Source organism: Rana temporaria, chromosome 3 (assembly GCF_905171775.1).
Source record: "Rana temporaria chromosome 3, aRanTem1.1, whole genome shotgun sequence".
In the NCBI taxonomy this organism is placed as follows: Eukaryota; Metazoa; Chordata; class Amphibia; order Anura; family Ranidae; genus Rana; species Rana temporaria.
In genome coordinates, this window is record NC_053491.1 from 388166891 (window position 1) to 388186262 (window position 19372).

Below are 19372 nucleotides of genomic sequence, written 5' to 3' on the forward strand. Positions count from 1 at the left end.
TGTACGTCACTGCGCTTTGCTAGAGCATTTTTTTTTAAACGATCGTGTGTGGGCAACGGCGTTTTAATGATGAAGTTGGAAAAAATTCATTTTTTTCTACATGCTGAAAAACGTTGTTTTTTAAATGCTGAAAAATGATTGTGTGTATGCGGCATTAGAGTTGTTTTCTAAGGGCATATCATAGCTCTGAAATAATGATAGGCCATTTTCTGTGCTCCTTTTTAGACTGCAGAAGTTGCTCTTGCAAATTTGAAAAATAAGTATGAAAATGAAAAGACTATGGTGACAGAAACAATGACGAAGTTGAGGAACGAGCTAAAAGCCCTGAAGGAGGACGCAGCCACCTTCTCTTCACTCCGAGCCATGTTCGCCACCAGGTAAGTGAATCTGGAAACCATGGGTAGAACAATTTGTCATACCATACTTTTGCCCACCTGCTTTCAGTAGATTGGCTTTGTGATTTTAGGTATATTTTCACTTTTGCTGTCAAATTTCCATTCACACAACATACCTAAAAAAAATTGCTAAATATTTCTTACCTTTTTACATATTTCTGAAGAGAAAGCTTCATGGTATATTGCATTTCTGGACAATCAGTGACTCTGACCCCACACAGACTGGGGACACACAGAGCGATCCCTCATTTATATACAATTAGGAGGCCAACTTCCGATTCTTTAACACTGTGTTAGGACATACAATATTCAAATACAGTTTTCAACTGATAATGAAGATCTGCCAGCACAGATAGGGTTAATTATGGTACACATTAACTCCCCAGCCCCCTTGCATTTCACAAGGATGAATCAGTTTAGGAGTAAAATGTAAAAAGCTAAGCAGCAATCTTTAAATAATTTTAAAAGTTATTGTTTGTGAACATTTTTCTTACCCAATTGACTTATAGACTGCAAATAAAAACCAAACAGAGGTTCTATACCTTCTTCGATCTGTCAAAATATATATATTTTCTAAAGTTGTAGCTGGGCATTAAATGGCAAATAATGGAATCTAACTTCTCTATATATGGTAGAAATTAATAGGGCTAATGTTTTCTGTTATTACCATATATTTACTCACTTATTCTATGGTACTACAGGCCTTGACTTCCTGTTTAAGCTTTGCAAGAGTCACTTTAAAAAAATATCAGTTCCATGGCCAAAAACCACTCTGTAGGGTATATCTTTTTGTCTGGGTGATTGCTGGAGCCATTTCTTTAAATGTTTGCTGTACCAGAATATTTTGGTCTCTGTCCTTTACCTGTAATTGACTCCTCTTAGATCTAATAACTCCTTTAGTAACGTTTATTGGATTTAATTCTCTGCTGTCTGTAGATCTTCCTGTTTTCTGCTGCAGCCTGTGCCAGCCGAATATTTCCTGGCCAAAAATCAATGCATTTAAATTAGATCACTTCATCTTGGTAGAACTGATGGTCCAAACAGCTCTATGCCGCTGTGAAAAAATCTAAAAGTATGGCTGCGCAGTTGAACCATTTAAGGATAACAAAAATGCTACCATGGATTCTTTCCTTCTGAATATGCTGCTTGTCTGGCTATAATGCTGATCCATTGTCACAGTACCTTGTCACTGAACCACAACTGTTCTCTGGGAAAATTGTTAAATACCAGCATGGATTGACAAAAGACTGAAGATGTCAAACAAATCTGACTTCTTTCTATGAGGAAGTAAGCAAAAACGTAGACAAAGGTGTGGCTGTAGATAGGATACTTGGATTTTGCTAAATCATTCGACACAGTTCCCTACACATGTCTAATGTGTAAAGCCTCGTACACACGATAGGTTAACCAGAGGACAATGGTCTGAAGGACCGTTGTCATAGGTTAACCGATGAAGCTGACTGATGGTCGGTCACGCCTACACACCATAGGTTAAATAACCGATCGTGTCAGAACGTGGTGACGTAAAACACAACGGCGTGCTGAAAAAAAATGAAGTTCAATGCTTCCAAGCATGCGTCAACTTGATTCTGAGCATGCGTGGGTTTTTAACCGATGGTCGTGCCTACTAACGATCGTTTTTGACCTATCAGTTACCAATCCATAGGTTAATTTTAAAGTAAGTTGTCTTTTTTTTAACCTATGGTTAAATAACCTATGGGGCCTACACACGATCGGTTTTGACCGATGAAAACGGTCCTTCAGACCGTTGTCCTCTGGTTAACCTATCGTGTGTACAAGGCTTAAGTAAGCTAAAAATTTGCTAAAAGACTGTACAGAGTAGTTTTTAATGATTTATACTCTGAATGAACCGCAGCCTATTGCTTGGACTCTTACTTTTTAACCTATTTATAAGTGATATAGAGTTTTGGATTAAAAGTACAATTTCAGGGTTTGCAGGTGACACCAACATATGCAGTGGAATAGCCTCCTTACAGGATGTCTCCAACTAACGAGCCGACCTCAATGCTCTATTTAATTGGGCAACTATGTGCCAAATGAGGTTAAATGTTGATAAATGTAAATTTATGCACTTGGTGGCAAAAAACATGGATGCATCATACATTCTAGGAGGAGAACAGCTGGGGGAGTCAATGGCCGAGAAAGATCTGGGTGTAGATCCTTCTTGTAGATCATAGACTTAATAATAGTATGTAATGCCAGGCTACAGTTTCTAAATCTAACAAAATACTTTCTTGTATTAAAAGAGATTTATGAAAAAGTTATTGTATTAAAAATACAAAGAGAGAGATAATTTTGCCCTTGAACAGATCATTAGTACGACCTCATCTGGAATATGCAGTTCAGTTTTGGGCAACGGTTCACCAGCTGAGATTTGAATCATTAATAGGCAGGCTGAATGTACCAAGTTGATTGATAAATCATCTTGGGTACAACCCGCCTGCTTGATTCTCTTGCGATTATCACTAGCGGCTGCTATAGTCACTAGCGATAATCGCCTCAGCCCCTTCGTCGGGAGCAGACAGTTGCTTAGCAGGTGGGATTCCCCTGTCAGCACTGTCTGTGTTGAACCATGAAACTTGCACAGTGTATGGCCTGCCTAAGAACTGGAGAAAGTGCAGGGAAGGGCCACCAAACTGAAAAGAGACACAGAGGAACTTGGCTATGAGGAAAGATTAGATGAACTCAATTCAGTCTCTCTTGAGAAGAAGCGATTAAAGAGAGACCTGTAAAAACCCATAAGTGCAGAAAGTGAACTTGTTGTTAAGTTATTCACTTTTTCAGATTATTACAGAGGATTATTAAGGAGGCACTCTTTACAGCTGGAGGAAAATAAATGTAACTTCCACATACAGAACGGCTTCTTCACAAATAAGAGCTATGAAAATATGGAAAAAAAACTCCCTCAAGGACTCATTTTACCCAGCTTAGTGGATTGTTTTAAAAAGAGCTGGGTGAACGAATGCACAAAATATAACTAGTTACAAACACTTTTAGGTAATTACCCCAGTGGTTGATGATATCCAATTGTCTCCTAGGGATCGGGTAGGAAATAATTTTTCCCACTGGAGCAAATTGGATCATGCTGTATCGTTTTTTTTTTTTGCCTTCCCCTTGATAAACTATGGGTATAGGATTGTGTATATGGAGGTTTTCAATTGGTTTATTTTTTTTATTGGTTGAACTAGACTCACTTGTTTCTATTTTCAACTATGTAATTATGTTGTCACAAGAACAGAAAGGAGAAAAATCTCTAATGGAGACCCGAGGAATAAGTAAAAAGCTGCCTGGGGTTATGATTTTTCTCCACTCGATCCTAGGGGGTTATGATTTTTCCACATTCTGTCCTTGGTAAAAAAAAAAAAGTGTTGACTGGACAAACTCTTCACAGTGACCCTGTCCGGTCTATGGAAAAAATGTAAACTAAACCCATCCATTAACAAAGAAGGTAAATATTTACCTTTTTGGTAGTCATAAAACAGACTTTGCTGCATTGCTGATCTCCACCCACTGCAAGTATCAGACCCTTTCAGATGTGTCCAATACTTGCTCAGCTATCAAGCTCTCATTCCTCCCAATGGCACCATCATCTTTAGGGCCCTTTCACACGGGGCGGATTAGTAATGATCCGCCCCGTGAACCTCCATTTGCTCAGCGGGGATCGCACTGTTGATCCCCGCTGAGCCAGCGAATGACAGGGCGGTCCCCGCACACTGTGCACGGACCGCCCTTTCTTTTCTACGCTCTTCCCTATGGGGGGATCGGATGAACACGGATCATCTGTCCGTGTTCATCCGATCCGCAGACAGAAGGAAAAATAGGGTTTTCCTCCGTCTGCAGAATCGGAGGAATGCGGAGGCGGGTGAGATCAGGTGTCAGCGGATGTTTATCTGCTGACACCCGCGATCTCATAGGGACCAATGTATGTCCCTTTTTCATCCGCACAAGGAAGGATGAAAAAGCGGACATACGGTCCGCAAGTGTGAAAGGGGCCTTACAGAACATAGGAGCCAGTGGGAGGCACCACAGCACATGATGTGCCATCATGCTACCTTTGCAGCCTACTTATTTGTCTAACATTAGGAATGTAGAAAGAAAACATTACTATTTTCTCCCTCCTTTTGCCTGACCAGGTGTGATGAGTATGTGACACAACTGGATGAGATGCAGAGACAGCTGGCAGCCGCAGAGGATGAGAAGAAGACTCTGAACTCTCTCTTACGGATGGCGATCCAACAGAAACTAGCACTCACGCAGAGGCTGGAAGACCTAGAGTTTGACCATGAGCAATCTTGGCGTACCAAAGGCAAGGCAGGAAAAAGCAAGATTGGCAGTCCCAAAGTAAGTGCAGAACCACCTACCAGCTCAACACTTCTATACACCTTGACGTATACGCACTTGACCCAGCAGTCAAACATTCTGGGCACCAGTGGCATTGACAGCAAGAGGTGAGGTGGCTATTTCCCAAACTGAAGAAGCTTCACCTTTTGCTTTTACTACCTCACAATTTTGTGATTGTCTCAAGCCTTGTTTTTATAACAGATGTCACTTGTCATGCATGGTCATCCAAGCTTTTTGCATGTTAGTATAATACATGCACTGTTTGTTATCTGCAAGAAAAATAAACTGAATGAATGATTCTTAAATTGGAGTTGGGTGACTAAAATGGTAAGGAATTCATTATCTACTAATAGACAGAAACAGTTGGTAAAGTTGAAATTCAGACACAAAATGGTTATTTCTTTACAAGCTACAAAATATATAAATACACTTTGTGTGCATCAAAAGCTTTAGTAAACCTATCTTTGACCTTGTAAAAGTAGTGGTGACATCATCCCTGTGCTGTGCATAGTCTGAAGGTGTGGATAATAGACCAGTCACCCTGAACAAGGAGAAAGAAAAGTAGTGACTGGTCTATGTTTTAGGATGTTCCTGCATAGAGACAAGGTGCAAAATATGTTTTTTTTTTTAATTACTGCACATATCTGGAAAAAAATACAAAAAAGGCACCAAGATTCAAGTAAAAATACACATCACTTTTGTACATAGACAATATGTATATAGCCATAGTCAAATACTATATTGGAGCTTACAATCCCTTGCATTAGAAAATAAAAAATAATAATATTTTATATATATATATATATATATATATATATATATATATATATATATATATATATACACACACACACACACACACACACACACACACACACACACACACACACACACACACACACACATACATACCATATGCTTATTTGCATTTGAGATCTAGTGCTGTCTAACACATTGAGGCTAACCACTAGACCATTTGCTGCTTAGAAATAATATTCAGAACTCTGTTTTATACATTATAAGGATGTTTAAGAGCCAGTTAAACCAAAGATCTTACTTTATAAACATTATAATGTATAAGTCTGGTTTCAAAGCTATACCCATTTTGTAGGTACCCATTAAGTAATTACTTTCTTTCTAGTTTATATTTTTGATGATATAATGTATATGTTATATGTTCATATTTTAATGGACCCGAGGAGAGTATAAGCACAACATCACTTATCACTATATTTAATTATTATATTTGGTTAGATTTATAATATGTAAAAGTTTTTGTCACCACTGATTGATTCTAAGCAGATTATACCTGCCAGAGCCAGAGAGACGCTGGTACCCAAACTATTTTATATAATACTTAGATTTTAATAATGTATCCCTTCCACCCTGTAAGCTATAAAGAATTATAGTTCAAAGTGAGGACATATTCGAGATTAGGTATTCTATCCAAAGACTTATATGCCAGGTATAAATTAATGTGTTTAAAATGTAAATTTTTATACCCGTGTAAAAGCGAAATTAGGTTATGCATGTTTAACGTGTATATATAGCCAAAACCTTATTTTTTACTTAATTTTTGATAGAGTTGGGGAGGCCTAAAATCCCCTGTTAATTTGTTTTCTGTGTTTGTACCCATGTGGGCAATTTTCATTCATCTCTTGTTTTGGTGACAACTGCTCATTATTTTCTTTTTTTGTGAAGCACATACACAGGACAAATAGGCAAGGTAGATCTTTAGAGCAGGGGCACAGACTGCAAAAAATAACTTGACAGGAGTTCCAGCCAACTGTCAATCCATCGAAAAGTTTAATAAAATGGTTGTTTTGGCTTTGCATACACTTTAGGGTCAGTAAAAATCTGTTGCGTATGAGGCCTGGTTCACATTGGTACAACACGACTGTTGTACGAATGTCATCCTACTTTGCCCTGCGACATCACTCCTACTTCAGTCCTACTTCCAACTGACTTGAATGAACAAGAAATTATTTTGCTATCTGACATTCAGATAGTCTGACTTGTCCTTTGACTAATCAAAACAATCCCAGTGTGACATAAATTCATTTTCAGATGTCACAAGTCAGATGGTTAGGGCGAGGATCCGACTTTGATCCAACTTCAATGATATTGAATGAGCTGATAATGGACCAAAGTCAGACCAAAGTAGTGCAGGAACCTTTTCTAAAGTCGGATCGACTTGTGTCATGCCAGTAAAGACAGCTCTCATAGGAAACCATTGATGTTTACACGTAATTCGACATGTGCTCCCAAAGTCTGAGAGTATGTCGTACCATTGTGAACCGGGCCTTATCAAAAATATCTGTTATCAAAGATGGAAACAACTTGGTTACTGTAACTAGTGACCATGAAAGAGATGTAGTAGTTAAATCAGAAGGTGTGATAAATGAGTGAAGTGAAGATAGATGCATAGATAAGTGAACTGCATACTGAATGTGTCTTCTTAAGATTGCAAACTTTGTCTAAAGCCTAGTACACACTGCCTAGTTTTCTTTTGCCACTGTACTAACAATCTGATGTTAGTATAACAATCTCCCCTGCTATTGTGTCCTGACAGGGGTACCCCCCCCCCCGCCAAAAGACTCCAGTCCGCTGAACAGGAGCCAGTCCACAGACCTTTTTCGATCATGACCCTTCCACAGGCTTCTGTCAGACTGGCCGCAGTGCACATGGGCCAAATGTCAGCCAGTTTGTATTAAACTGGCCAATGCCATCTGACATTGGGCCTGCGTGTGCTAGGCTTTAAGGTCATGGATGCAGGTGGATTTCATTATTTTATGCCAAAGTAATGCACATGGAAACAGCTACTATGGCACTTTGCTTTAAACAGTATTTGACTAGGGTCTGAGTTCCTCTTTCATCCTTTCTGAAAATATGCTTACCAACAAACCAGCAGTAGGCAAAGTAAAGGCAAAATAAAAGATAAATCCAAAAGTGGAAACTCTGCTCATCTGTCTCCTCCTCCCCTCCAGTGCCAGTTTTGGCACCTTTCAGGGGAAGGGCGGAGCAGGTACCTATTTTTTACAGGTACCCGTCCCCATTTTCGTTCAATCTCGCCGCAGTGAGATCTGTCAGAAGTTCAGCCCCCCTCCTCCACCGCCGGGCCGTTCAGAAAGCGAAGCGTGCTTCATGCATGCACAGTAGGAATTCGGCTGTGAAGCCACAAGGCTTTACTTCCAGTTTCCCTTACAGGCTATGGCAGCAGCAGTACCCGAGAGCCGATGGAAACATTGGCTGGGGTGCTGACATCGCTGGATTTCAGGACAGGTACGTTTCCTAATATTAAAAATCAGCAGCTACAGTATGTGTAGCTACTGACTTTTAATGTTTGTGTGAGGGGGGCTGAAGTACCACTTCAAACACCAAATCCCTTTTTTTGCTCCACTCATGTCGGTGTATTGGGAGTGCAACATCCTTGGTGACCGCCAAATCTTGGAGGAAACAATTAATGTGTTAAAAAAAAAACCTGCCCTGACTGACAAACTGTTCCAAAGAATGCCTGCTCATAAATCATCTCCTAGAATCCATAGGCCACACAATCATCCCTTTATCTGGCCTCAGTTGCAAATTGGCCAAAGTGGGTATCAGTAAAGTAACAGTAAAGTGTTTTTCCACGTTTGCAGTCAAATATGAAAAAACATAGAGTGATTGATTTACTAAAGGCAAATAGACTGTGCACTTTGCAAAATGCAGTTGCACTCTGCAAGTGCAGTTGCTCCAGAGCTTAGTAAATGAGCAGAAGCTCTGCTGACTTCCATCATCCAATCATGTGCAAGCAAAAATTAATTTTTGTTTAAATTTTCCTTGCGCGTGATTGGCTAATCTTTGCAAAGAGAGCCTTAACCTCTTTTACTAAGCTCTGGAGCCACCGCACTTGTGAGTGCAAATGCACTTTACAATGTATACAGTATATTTGCCTTTAGTAAATCAACCCCTATAGCTTTGTTATTTGTTCCTTTTCACACAGATTACTTAAAATACATATATATTTTCTACGTTTTGTGGAGAAGGTGTTATGGCTGACTGGAAGCATTCTCTGCTAGCTCATGCATGATTTGTCCTAATAGCTGTGCTGGGGAATGGCTTCTCATTAACCACTTAAGACCCGGACCAAGATGCAGGTAAAGGACCTGGCCCCTTTTTGCGTTTCGGCACTGCGTCGCTTTAACTGACAATCGCGCGGTCGTGCAATGTGGCTCCCAAAAAAAATATGGGGGCCTTTTTTTCCCACAAATAGAGCTTTCTTTTGGTGGTTTTGATCACCTCTGAGTTTTTTATTTTTTGCGCTATAAACAAAAATAGAGCGACAATTTAAAAAAAATGCAATATTTTTTACTTTTTGCTATAATAAATATCCCCAAAAAATATAAAACAAACGTTTTTTTTTCCCTCAGTTTAGGCTGATACGTATTCTACATACTTTTGGTAAAAAAAAATTCACAATAATCGTTTATTGATTATTATAGCGTTTACATAATAGGGGATAGTTTTATGGCATTGTTATTAATAATTTATTTTTTTACTACTAATGGCAGCGATCAGCGATTTTCTTTGTGACTGTGACATTATGACGGACACATCGGACACTTTTGACACATTTTTGGGGTCATTGTCATTTTCACAGCGAAAAGTGCTATAAAAATGCACTGATTATTGTGAAAATGACACTGGCAGTGAAGGGGTTAACCAGGAGGGGGCGCTGTAGGGGTTAAGTGTGTACTAAGGGAGTGTTCTTACTGTGGGGGGGGTGTGGCTGTGTGTGTGACGTCACTGATCGTAGTTCCCTAACACAGGGAACAGACGATCACTGACAGCCACACTAGGAAGAACGGGGAAGGTTTGTTTACACTCGCCTCTCCCTGTTCTTCCTCTCTGTGACCCGATCGCGGGACATCGGCGGCGATCGGGTCCCGCGGGCGCAGTCACAGAGGACAGGACTGGGTCGCTAGCGGTCCATGTGCCCAGCCGTGCCATTCTGCCGACGTAAATAGTCGTGCAGCAGTCCTTAACCGGTTATAATTCAATGGGGAAACTCAGCACTTCAACCTTTAACTTTTTGTTAAGAAAGACAGTGTTCAAATCTAGTACAACTGATGAGATAATATCTGTTTACACAGTACAGATTGGGTCAGTCCACAAACAGAGAAACAACAGGCTGCTCCACTGTAATCCGTATGCTGTTCACAGGAAAAGGTGCGCACCTGGCAAATGCATCACAGCAAGAGCACCACAAGGGGACAGTTAATGTGTTTCACCCACCAGAGCGCTTAATCAGAACAATTATAGTTAAGCACTCTGGTGGGTGAAATGCTTTAACTTTCCCCTTGCTGTGCTCTTGCTGTGATGATTTTTATCTGAATTTTTATAATAAACACCAATCTGCATGTGTTAAAATCAAGTTGCGGTGGGAAGGGCAAGGTCAAACAACCAGTCAATATACACTATATTACCAAAAGTATTGGGACACCTACTTTTACACGCACATGAACTTTAATGGCATCTCAGTCTTAGTTCGTAGTGTTCAATATTGAGTTGGCCTACCCTTTACAGCTATAACAGCTTCAACTCTTCTGGGAAGGCTGTTCACAAGGTCTAGGAGTGTGTCTATAGGAATGTTTAACCATTCTTCCAGAAGAGCTTTGTGGGGTCAGGCACTGATGTTGGACGAGAAGGCCTGGCTCGCATTCTCCGCTCTAATCCATCCCAAAGGTGTTCTATCGGGATGAGGTTAGGACTCTGGGAAGGCCAGTCCAGTTCCTCCACCCCAAACTCGCTCATCTATGTCTTCATGGACCTTGTTGTGTGCACTGGCCCAAATCATTTGGTGGAGTGGGGATTATGGTGTGAGGTTGTTTTTAAGGGGTTGGACTTGGCCCCTTATTTCCACTAAAGGGAATTCTTAACATTTTGGACAATTTCATGCTCCCAACTTTGTGGCAACAGTTTGGGGATGGCCCCTTCCTGTTCCAACACGATCACGCATCAGTGCACAAACAAGGTCCATAAAGACATGGATGAGCAAGTTTGGGGTGAAGGAGATTGACTGGCCAGCACAGAGTCCTGACTTCAACCCGATAGAACACCTTTGAGATAAATTAGAGCGGAGACTGTGTGCCAGGCCTTTTCAGTTGAGTTGAAGCTGTTATAGCTGCAAAGGGTGGGCCAACTCAATATTGAACCCTACGGACTAAGACTGGGATGCCATTAAAGTTCATGTGCGTGTAAAAGCAGGTGTTCCAATACTTTTGGTAATATAGTGTATCTTAATAAATAATCAATGGCCATTCCATAATACTAGTACAAGAGGATTGTGGTGTCCAAGGTAGCGCCATTAAAAGTGAAATTTCAAATACCAAATTTGTTTTCCGATTAGCAACACCAATAATTAGGGATTGTTCTTGGTATTGTGTTTATAAAATAACATATAATGAAGTTCTTTACTCAATAAAGCAGCTTGAAAGACTTGCAGCTTTAATAATGCAGAAGGTTAACCTATCCCAGTTTTCTGGCGCATGAATCTTACAAAACATGGTATCGTTAAATCTGGGTCATGCCAACTGACGGAGCAGAAAACGTAAATGACAAACTACTTGACTTTGTAATCGGAGGCATCTATAGTGGAATTCTTCAGTGTCACCATCATAAATGAATGCACAGGTGACAAGAATGCTAGTTTTCTTTATAAAAATGGAAGAGCAACCTGCATCCAAGCCTCAGGGAATGTTACTTATTCAAGATAACGTAAAAGAGCAACGATACCAGAGAGAAATCGAGCATGAAAATCAACAGCTTTTCAATTCAGAATCTTCATCTTTCAGATGTTCAATAAAACAAGTTATTATTAAAGGGTTGTGTAAAGCTTACATCAAGATCAAGGAACCGATTATTTCTTGGAACTATGTGCCAAAACATCAGCCTCAGATTCTGTATAACTTCTAGATAATTTAGAACTTAAACAGGAGGACTATGGTGCAACTGCTGTTTAGAGATACTGCAGAATTTATCGTAAAATACTTTTTTATTGCAGGGCTCCAATCTAAAGATTGCTTTTGAAAGGAGAATTAATAGTCACATGACCTTTTAATATTTCCTGCTGTAGTTCATATTATTATTTTCCAAAAAAGGGGAATTTGTTTAGTATCAATTTTTTTCTCAAAGTCTTATGTAATTTCCAGATATTCCAAATAAAACGTAACTTAACAATTAAAACTTAAGTTCAAATCATGAACTTTGAAAGTATTGTTAATAACTTTACTTTTTTTATCAATATTTCCAAAAGTATGAACCTAAATCATAGTGTAAAATATTTTAAGGAATGTTTTTGCACATTTTGTTGTGGAACCATTTCAGAATTAAACATATAACCTCAATCAAGCAGCAGCTACTCACTGAACATCTACGTCAATGGAATATAATTTCTGGCAAAAGTCTAAGAATTCTGAAGATAACACCATAAGAACAATTTGAAGAAAACATTCTGTGGTGCTTGATTTGATACGTATTGAAAATAACTCACAATAATGAGGACAAGTTAACCTTCAAAAAAAGTTATAAAGTCATTTGGCAGTGTCTCTCGCAAATATTTTAGCCTACTTAAAAAAACATTTTTATGATTAAATTAAAAAAATACTTGAGATTCTTGGTTTTATTTAAGTTAGTCTTTTTCTAATTTAATACATTCATCTTTGTATTTAGAAACTTACACTATAGGTAGATAGTTTAGATTTCATGCTCTAACAAAATATGTCATTGTATAGTTCCTAGGTACCTCTATGACATTTTTTATTTCATACTTTCTGATATCTTTTTATGGCCAAATCCTTGTTTTTACATTTTTCATGACATATTATATAGCTTTTCGAATGACATATTGTATGTTGCTTCATAAACAATATTTACATTAAATGAGACAATTTAGGCAGTTTGATAGAAATTTATACTTGTTATTTGTATCAAGCATGACTGTTATATACTGAATATACTGCTGATAAAACTGCAGTCTACAGGTTAGCTGCACCTATAACTGGGTGAAAATTGTGTATCTAATTTCAAGTACAAAAATGTAAATAATAAATATATAAAAATAAGCTTACTAGTCCTTACATGTGATGGCTGCATTCGTTTTATTTTTTTCATGTTTTTTTTTTTTTATTTTCACCTTTTGATCCTGCTAGTAATACACTTTCAGTCTTCTGGATGGCAATGCTCACTCACCATACCGGTATCTAGGAAGAAGTAGCATTGTCACCCTAGGACAGGAAGTGTGTACTACCCATCTCCTTTTTCCCAACATTGGAGAAGTTATTTTATAGTGCACAGAGAGAGCTGTAAACAGTGTAAACAAATAAGTTTGCAGTAGAGGCAACAAGCACAGGTTTATCAGCTCACAAGATTTCTGGCAGCATCAATATTTAATGTTTCCACTTGTCCAAAAGACATATAAGATTCCAATAGTATACTTAGCAGACCAAAAGGGAGCAAATAAGAAAAGTTAATTGTTAGGGTTTACACACCTTTTTAAATTGTGAAAAATTTGAACATTGGCTCAACAATTACTGCCTGTACTGGATTTGAAGGGTTTGGAAGATTGCTAGCCATTGGAAATATGCCACTGATTTAACTTCTTATTCGTAGTTCAGATGTAATTTAGTTCAGATGTTTGGAAGCCCATTGCACAGAACATCTTATAGTCTGCCTAGTTTATAATTTGTTTATTATACTAAAACATTTTTTCATTTAGTATTTGCTTACTAAACATGTGTAGTGCATTAACTGGTAAAACATTTCCCGCATAGCTTTTTGTATAACTATAGCTAAATGTCATACATAGGGGTTGATCTACCAAAACTGAAGAGTGCAAAGTCTGGTGCAGCTCTGCAGAGAAACCAATCCGCTTCCAGGTTTATTTGCCAAAGCTTAAAGCGGAAGTAAACCCATCGATTTAACAGTTTAAAAAAGCAGTTACATTTCCGGCATGCCAGGATTGCTAACTGTCACATTGGTTGTGCTCTCAACCAAACTGTCAAACCATCCAATGGCTGGTGTCATAACTGATCACATGTGCAGCACCATGGCAGTTGAAGATTAAACATAGGCCAAGATGGCAGCTTCCTTGGCTGAAAATGATAGGTGGGTTTACTTACAATTTAACTGAGCAAGCTGAAGTTAGAAGCTGATTGGTTATCATGCACAGCTGCATTAGATTTTACACTCTACAGTTTTAGTAAATTAACACCAAAGTGTGCACAGTTTACACCATGTCTGCCATTTTGTGGTGTAAACATCAAAAAATATATGAGAATGCAGTCATTGGGAACCAGACAGATAATTCAACTAATTACTTGCATTCACATGAATATTAGTCATAGGAACATTCACTTCAAGTGGAAGGTGTATTGCTTTTTTTAACACAGTATAATATGGCATGTCAAAACTATAACCAAACGTCAGTTATCTAGAACTTAACATTGTACTAGTGTACATTGTTTTGGTTGACACTACTAGCTCTATCAAAGTTAGTCTGTTATAGCCATCAGTGATCTAAATGGGAATACAATATGAAAGTCATAGCTGATCTAGATACATAGTGGTCATGAGATTTTTCTGAAAAGCTATGAAAATTATTTTAATGGGCCAATACATAAAACACATCTTGTAGTTATGAGGTGCTAAATACATTATATTAAATATATTTATGAGTATTGCCAAGACCTGAAAATCAATATAAATGTAGTCATTTGCAATATGTTTTAATGGGAGAGCATACCCTATAAATAAAAATAAAAATTCTTAACAAGATATTTGAATTCTCAGTTTTTTAACAATATATTTCATTAGAATGTCTGCTGTCAAAGCAGACAAATGGTACAGTGAGCTAGTGTTCCTCTTGGGAACAAATGTGCTAAAACTTTTTTTATTAGTCTTTAAATGTAGAGTATTAGCCAATAACATTTTGCTCCACAACGTTAATATAGATCAACAATAATCACTGATAAAAAAAAGACAAAATATCTGCAAAAATTATATTCCACATGAGGTCAGAGAAAGGGTATAGTAAACATTTAGATAAATATCACACTAAACCAGCCAAAGAGCATATCATTGTATCTACATAGCAAATGTTAAGCTCCCCAAAAATACCAAGTCCTGTTTATGAATGGAAACACATAGTGGTCCATGGCCACCTGGTAGTCTATTAGGCTTTCCTATATTAAAGTAGAAATTCACATTTACACTTAATTAAACTTAAGCCAAACGATCAAAGCGCAAAGAAAAACACCAGTGTTTCCAAGCATCAGGTAGCAACAGCTAAGCTGTGAAAGCATCGTCCATCCACCAACCCCAGGTAACACGTTTGCTGTCTTTGCAGCAGTTCCCAGCTCCAGTTGGCAGGAACCCGCTTCACACCTATTGCAGCAAGCTTCCGTTCCAAGCATCACAGGACAGGCCACCACTCAGGGTTCCAACAGCTTCATCATCAGCCAACTCCAGCCCAGAGAAGTCCTCTACACTCCTCTTGCACCAGCTATCAGCCTCAAGGAGCACTGGACAGCTTAATACACAATGCTTCTCTACAACTTACAGCCAAACCTTTCCTTACTGTGAGGAATCTCCTATCTCCCGGCAACAAAGGAACCTCTTCGGTTTTACAGCTTCATCATCGACACCGTCATCACCCAGAACCAGAGATGCTTACTCTCTTTCTGCCACTTCTCATTGTACCAGACAAAAAGGTAACAGCTCCCTTCTCGCTGCATCATCTCCCAGATACATGCAGCATCTCCAGACTAACTATCCATTAATTGAATCAAGGCTTCAGGCAACCCGGGTACTCCCTCCAAGGCTTCTGTCTTACCCTAGTTACACAGAACACATTGCCCTCAGTGAATCATTGCTTAGTCCAGAGTCAAATCAGTAAGTTAAAAAAAAAGTATAAAGATATACTGTAACAATTAACCTTAAAATACTGGGGCAGAAATATACAATCTAATGTTGGTGGATGTTCTGTGCAATTGACCTTCAAATTGTATATAACATGCAGGAATCAAAGTTTGAAGAACAAAAAGTATAGGTAGTATAGAACATAGCACAAATTGAGGGTTCAGCTTTATTCTGGAGAAGAGCTCAGAGCATGGGGTTTCAGGAGGAATGTTAGACATAATGGCAATTTGATGGAAGTTTGTTTTATAACACAAATATAAAGCACAGTTTGAATAGTCCTGTTTTTAATGTGTTGGTTTTCCAAAGTGGCCTTTCTTTACTAATCACTAACAATGTATGGAGTAACAACGGGTGCTTTGGTGCTGTAATGCTGTGACTAACAGTATGTTTTGCAGGAAGAAGTCGTTATTTTTAAAACTGTTAGAAGGTCATGATTTATTTCATTGAAAGAGGTGTAGCATGAAGAAACACTGGGCCTTCTACAGCCTAGAACATTTTTTTATGACAAAAGATAAGTGTTGTTTGGGTTTTTTTCTTCTTGACTAGGCAGAGGTATAGTATGGGTATGTGAATATGGACCAATGCCAACATCATTATTTGAGGCCTATTAATGACTGTTTAATAGTGACGTGATGCCTCATTTTTCTAATACACTTATCAACATCATTACATTTCCTGTATAATATCCAGCCACCCTACCAGAATGTATCCTTATTTGTGAGCACATTGACATTCTGTTTTCCTTCTGAATATTCTTTGACAGCTGTTCTCATGTAAGACCTAAGCCAATTCAGCTTGGCAGCCTAATGTGTTGAAAACAGAAAGCAACTATTCAGGCTGACCAATGGATTCTGTAGGCTTCTGATTAACTCCATTTTGTATTGATAGATCTCAATTGCTTGTTTCCATCTTTCGGTAAACAATGTTGATAACAAAAAGACTTGCACTGTTTTAGACTTACGCTAATGCTAAAGAAGATAATTTAATAACTGTATATATATAGCATAAAAATTGCACATATATGAAGGAAATTTATTTTCAGGGTCTAACCTCAATGACGCTAAGACTGTTAGTAAAATTGTGTACACTTATTTTATGCGAAATTCTTTACAGTTGTACACGTATTTTATGCAAAATTCTTTACAGTTGTCTATGTTTCATGTTATAATTTTAATTTATAAAAAATAAAAATACAACAACCTTTGCGTACATATATAGTATTGCTGATTTCCTTTGTAGGTTACTTTAATGATATTTTTGTTTATGTGGTATGGTGGGAATTATTTTAGGTTTTATGGAGCAAGGCAAAAAGATTTACTTTTTTTGGACTTAAATGTTGCCACTTTTGGTTTAAGTCCTTAATAATTAATATTTGCATTCCATGAGACCAAGTTAAAGCGGTAGTTCACCCACAATCCCATGATGTTACCATCGAGACAGGCATTGTAGCGCGAGCTACAGTATGCCTGTCCCGATTTTTTTAACCCCGTACTCACCTCGTAGTCGTCCATCGTAGATTCCGGCTCCCGCGGGGAATGGGCGTGCCTATGGAGAGGGAGGATGATTGACGGCCGGCCCTGGCACGTCACTCTCCCCGAAGACAGCCGGAGTAGGTCTCGGCTCTTCACGGCGCGTGCGCACAGGCTATGCGCACGCGTCGTGAAGACCAAGCCTATTTCGGCTATTTCCGGAGAAGCGTGACGCGCCAGAGCCGGCCGTCAATCATCCTCCGTCTCCAGAGGCACGCCCATTCCCCGGTATCTTCGATGGACGACTACAAGGTGAGTATGGGGGGAAAAAATTCGGGACAGGCATACTGTAGCTCGCGCTACAGTGCCTGATTTAAAGGTAAAAGATAAAAAAAAATTTTTTTTCCTGTCGATAGGGTGAACCCCCGCTTTAATTACAGAAAAAAACAGGATACAACGGTGCTCCTTGTAAAAAAAAAATAGTTCAGAAATTCTGTAAACATTACAAATGTCATTTTAAGGAGATGTCTATTCATGAAACAGGCAATATGGATGTAGAGCAGGCACCTTCTAAATTTTCCAGATTGCTTTCAAAGTGATTAAACTCTATGATCTCTGATGGTCTGTCAACTTGGGTTTTGACTTCTGCTCCATTACAAGGCTAAAAAGCCTCTACTCTGGAGCCAGGTGCTGCCCCTCACAATCAACAATGCTGAAGCCTCAGCAGCCAATAGAGGCTTTGGCATTGAACTGTTACCTGCTAGGTTAGGGCAGTGGCTTGGCTTAGGATCTAAGCATGTGTGTTCAACCTGTCGCCTTCCAGCTGTTGCAAAACTACAAGTCCCATCATGCCTCTGCCTTTGGGAGTCATGCTTGTAACTGTCAGACTTGCAATACCTCATAGTTTCGCAACAACTGGAGGGCCATAGGTTGAGCACCCATGGTTTAGGTGGACAGGGAACGCATTATTAGGGCTCCCCATGTGCACCAAAATCTAAAATGTCTAAAACTTACTTGTGTCACCATTAGGTGTCGGCTCTAAAGCTGCATTGCTAATTTAAAGCACTTGATGCATGTGACATGTTTGTGTTTTACTTTGTGCACAGCTTTGTATTGTTAGATAGTTTAAGAAGTTTTGTGTGAACAGTTTAGGATTAGATAATGCACTTTCTTTCATCATTGCATATAAATATCTTAAGTTATTATCTATTATTTTTCAAATAACAGTGCTAGAATTTGTGTGTTTTCCAATAAAATTTAACATTTCAGCTAAATAAATTTGTGATACTACCAAAAGGATACGTTTCTGAATGGGATACAATTGATGCTAGTTCTGTGAATCACTAAGGTGATTTTCTTTTTTAGCATTCATGCAGCTGGCTGCCTGGGAAAATTACACAATTACATTTAAAATATGTGCCCCATTTTTAATAAGTGATAAGTAGAGTCTTTGAATAAAGGACATCAACGCCAATCAAATTGCATTCGTCTTAAATGTATGTTTACTTCAGAATACACTGTACAGAGGATCACACCTTCCAAGGGGTTGTGATACAGAATACAAAACGTTACAGGCTTTTATAGGAAATCATAACAAGTACGGCGCAAGCCCAAGGTACAGATTACACAATACATTCTTTATTATCTGTGATAATATTATATCTGGTCAGCATGGCCTAACTAGGGTGTTAAGTGAAAGGTTGTTTTAACAGAAGAAAGATGGATTATATCAAAGGAGTAATTAAAAAGTAATTCAAGAGGGGAAGGGGCTTTCCAAAACAATCTCTTTTCTGAGAATACTTATCATGTTATTGGCAGAACATCTCATGTCTTCTGGAGACAGTCAAGGCACAAAAACATGTTGCAATACCAAAAGAATTCAGAAACACTTAAGAGAAAAACATCTTCATATACTGGGGGAACTCAACTTCAACGAATATATATATATATATATATATATATATATATATATATATATATATACACATGACATATAGGGCCAGATCCACAAAGAAATGGATAGGCGCAGCGTATCAGAGACACGCTACGCCGCCGTATCTTACCTGGCTTTAAGTCGAATCCTGGAAGAATTTGCGCCGAAAGTTACGGCGGCATAGTGTATTTCTGGCGGCGGAATTTAAATCGGCGATTACGGGGCGTGATTCATTTAAATGAAGCGCGTCCCCTCGC

General features: G+C 38.6%; 1 protein-coding gene across 5 annotated transcripts in view; it reads left to right on the forward strand.

Moving 5' to 3' along the window:
• Window positions 1–19372, forward strand: part of BICD1 (BICD cargo adaptor 1) — a 284444-nt gene that overhangs the window by 230009 nt on the left and 35063 nt on the right. For 2 of the 5 annotated variants that reach the window (XM_040345759.1, XM_040345758.1), the window contains exons 6-7: window positions 226–377; window positions 4550–4757. In XM_040345759.1, the coding sequence (XP_040201693.1) occupies window positions 226–377; window positions 4550–4757 (360 nt within the window). Of the gene's footprint in view, window positions 1–225; window positions 378–4549; window positions 4758–15141; window positions 16976–19372 lie in introns of those variants that run through there. The other 3 variants (XM_040345757.1, XM_040345756.1, XM_040345754.1) reach the window with 3 other exon arrangements.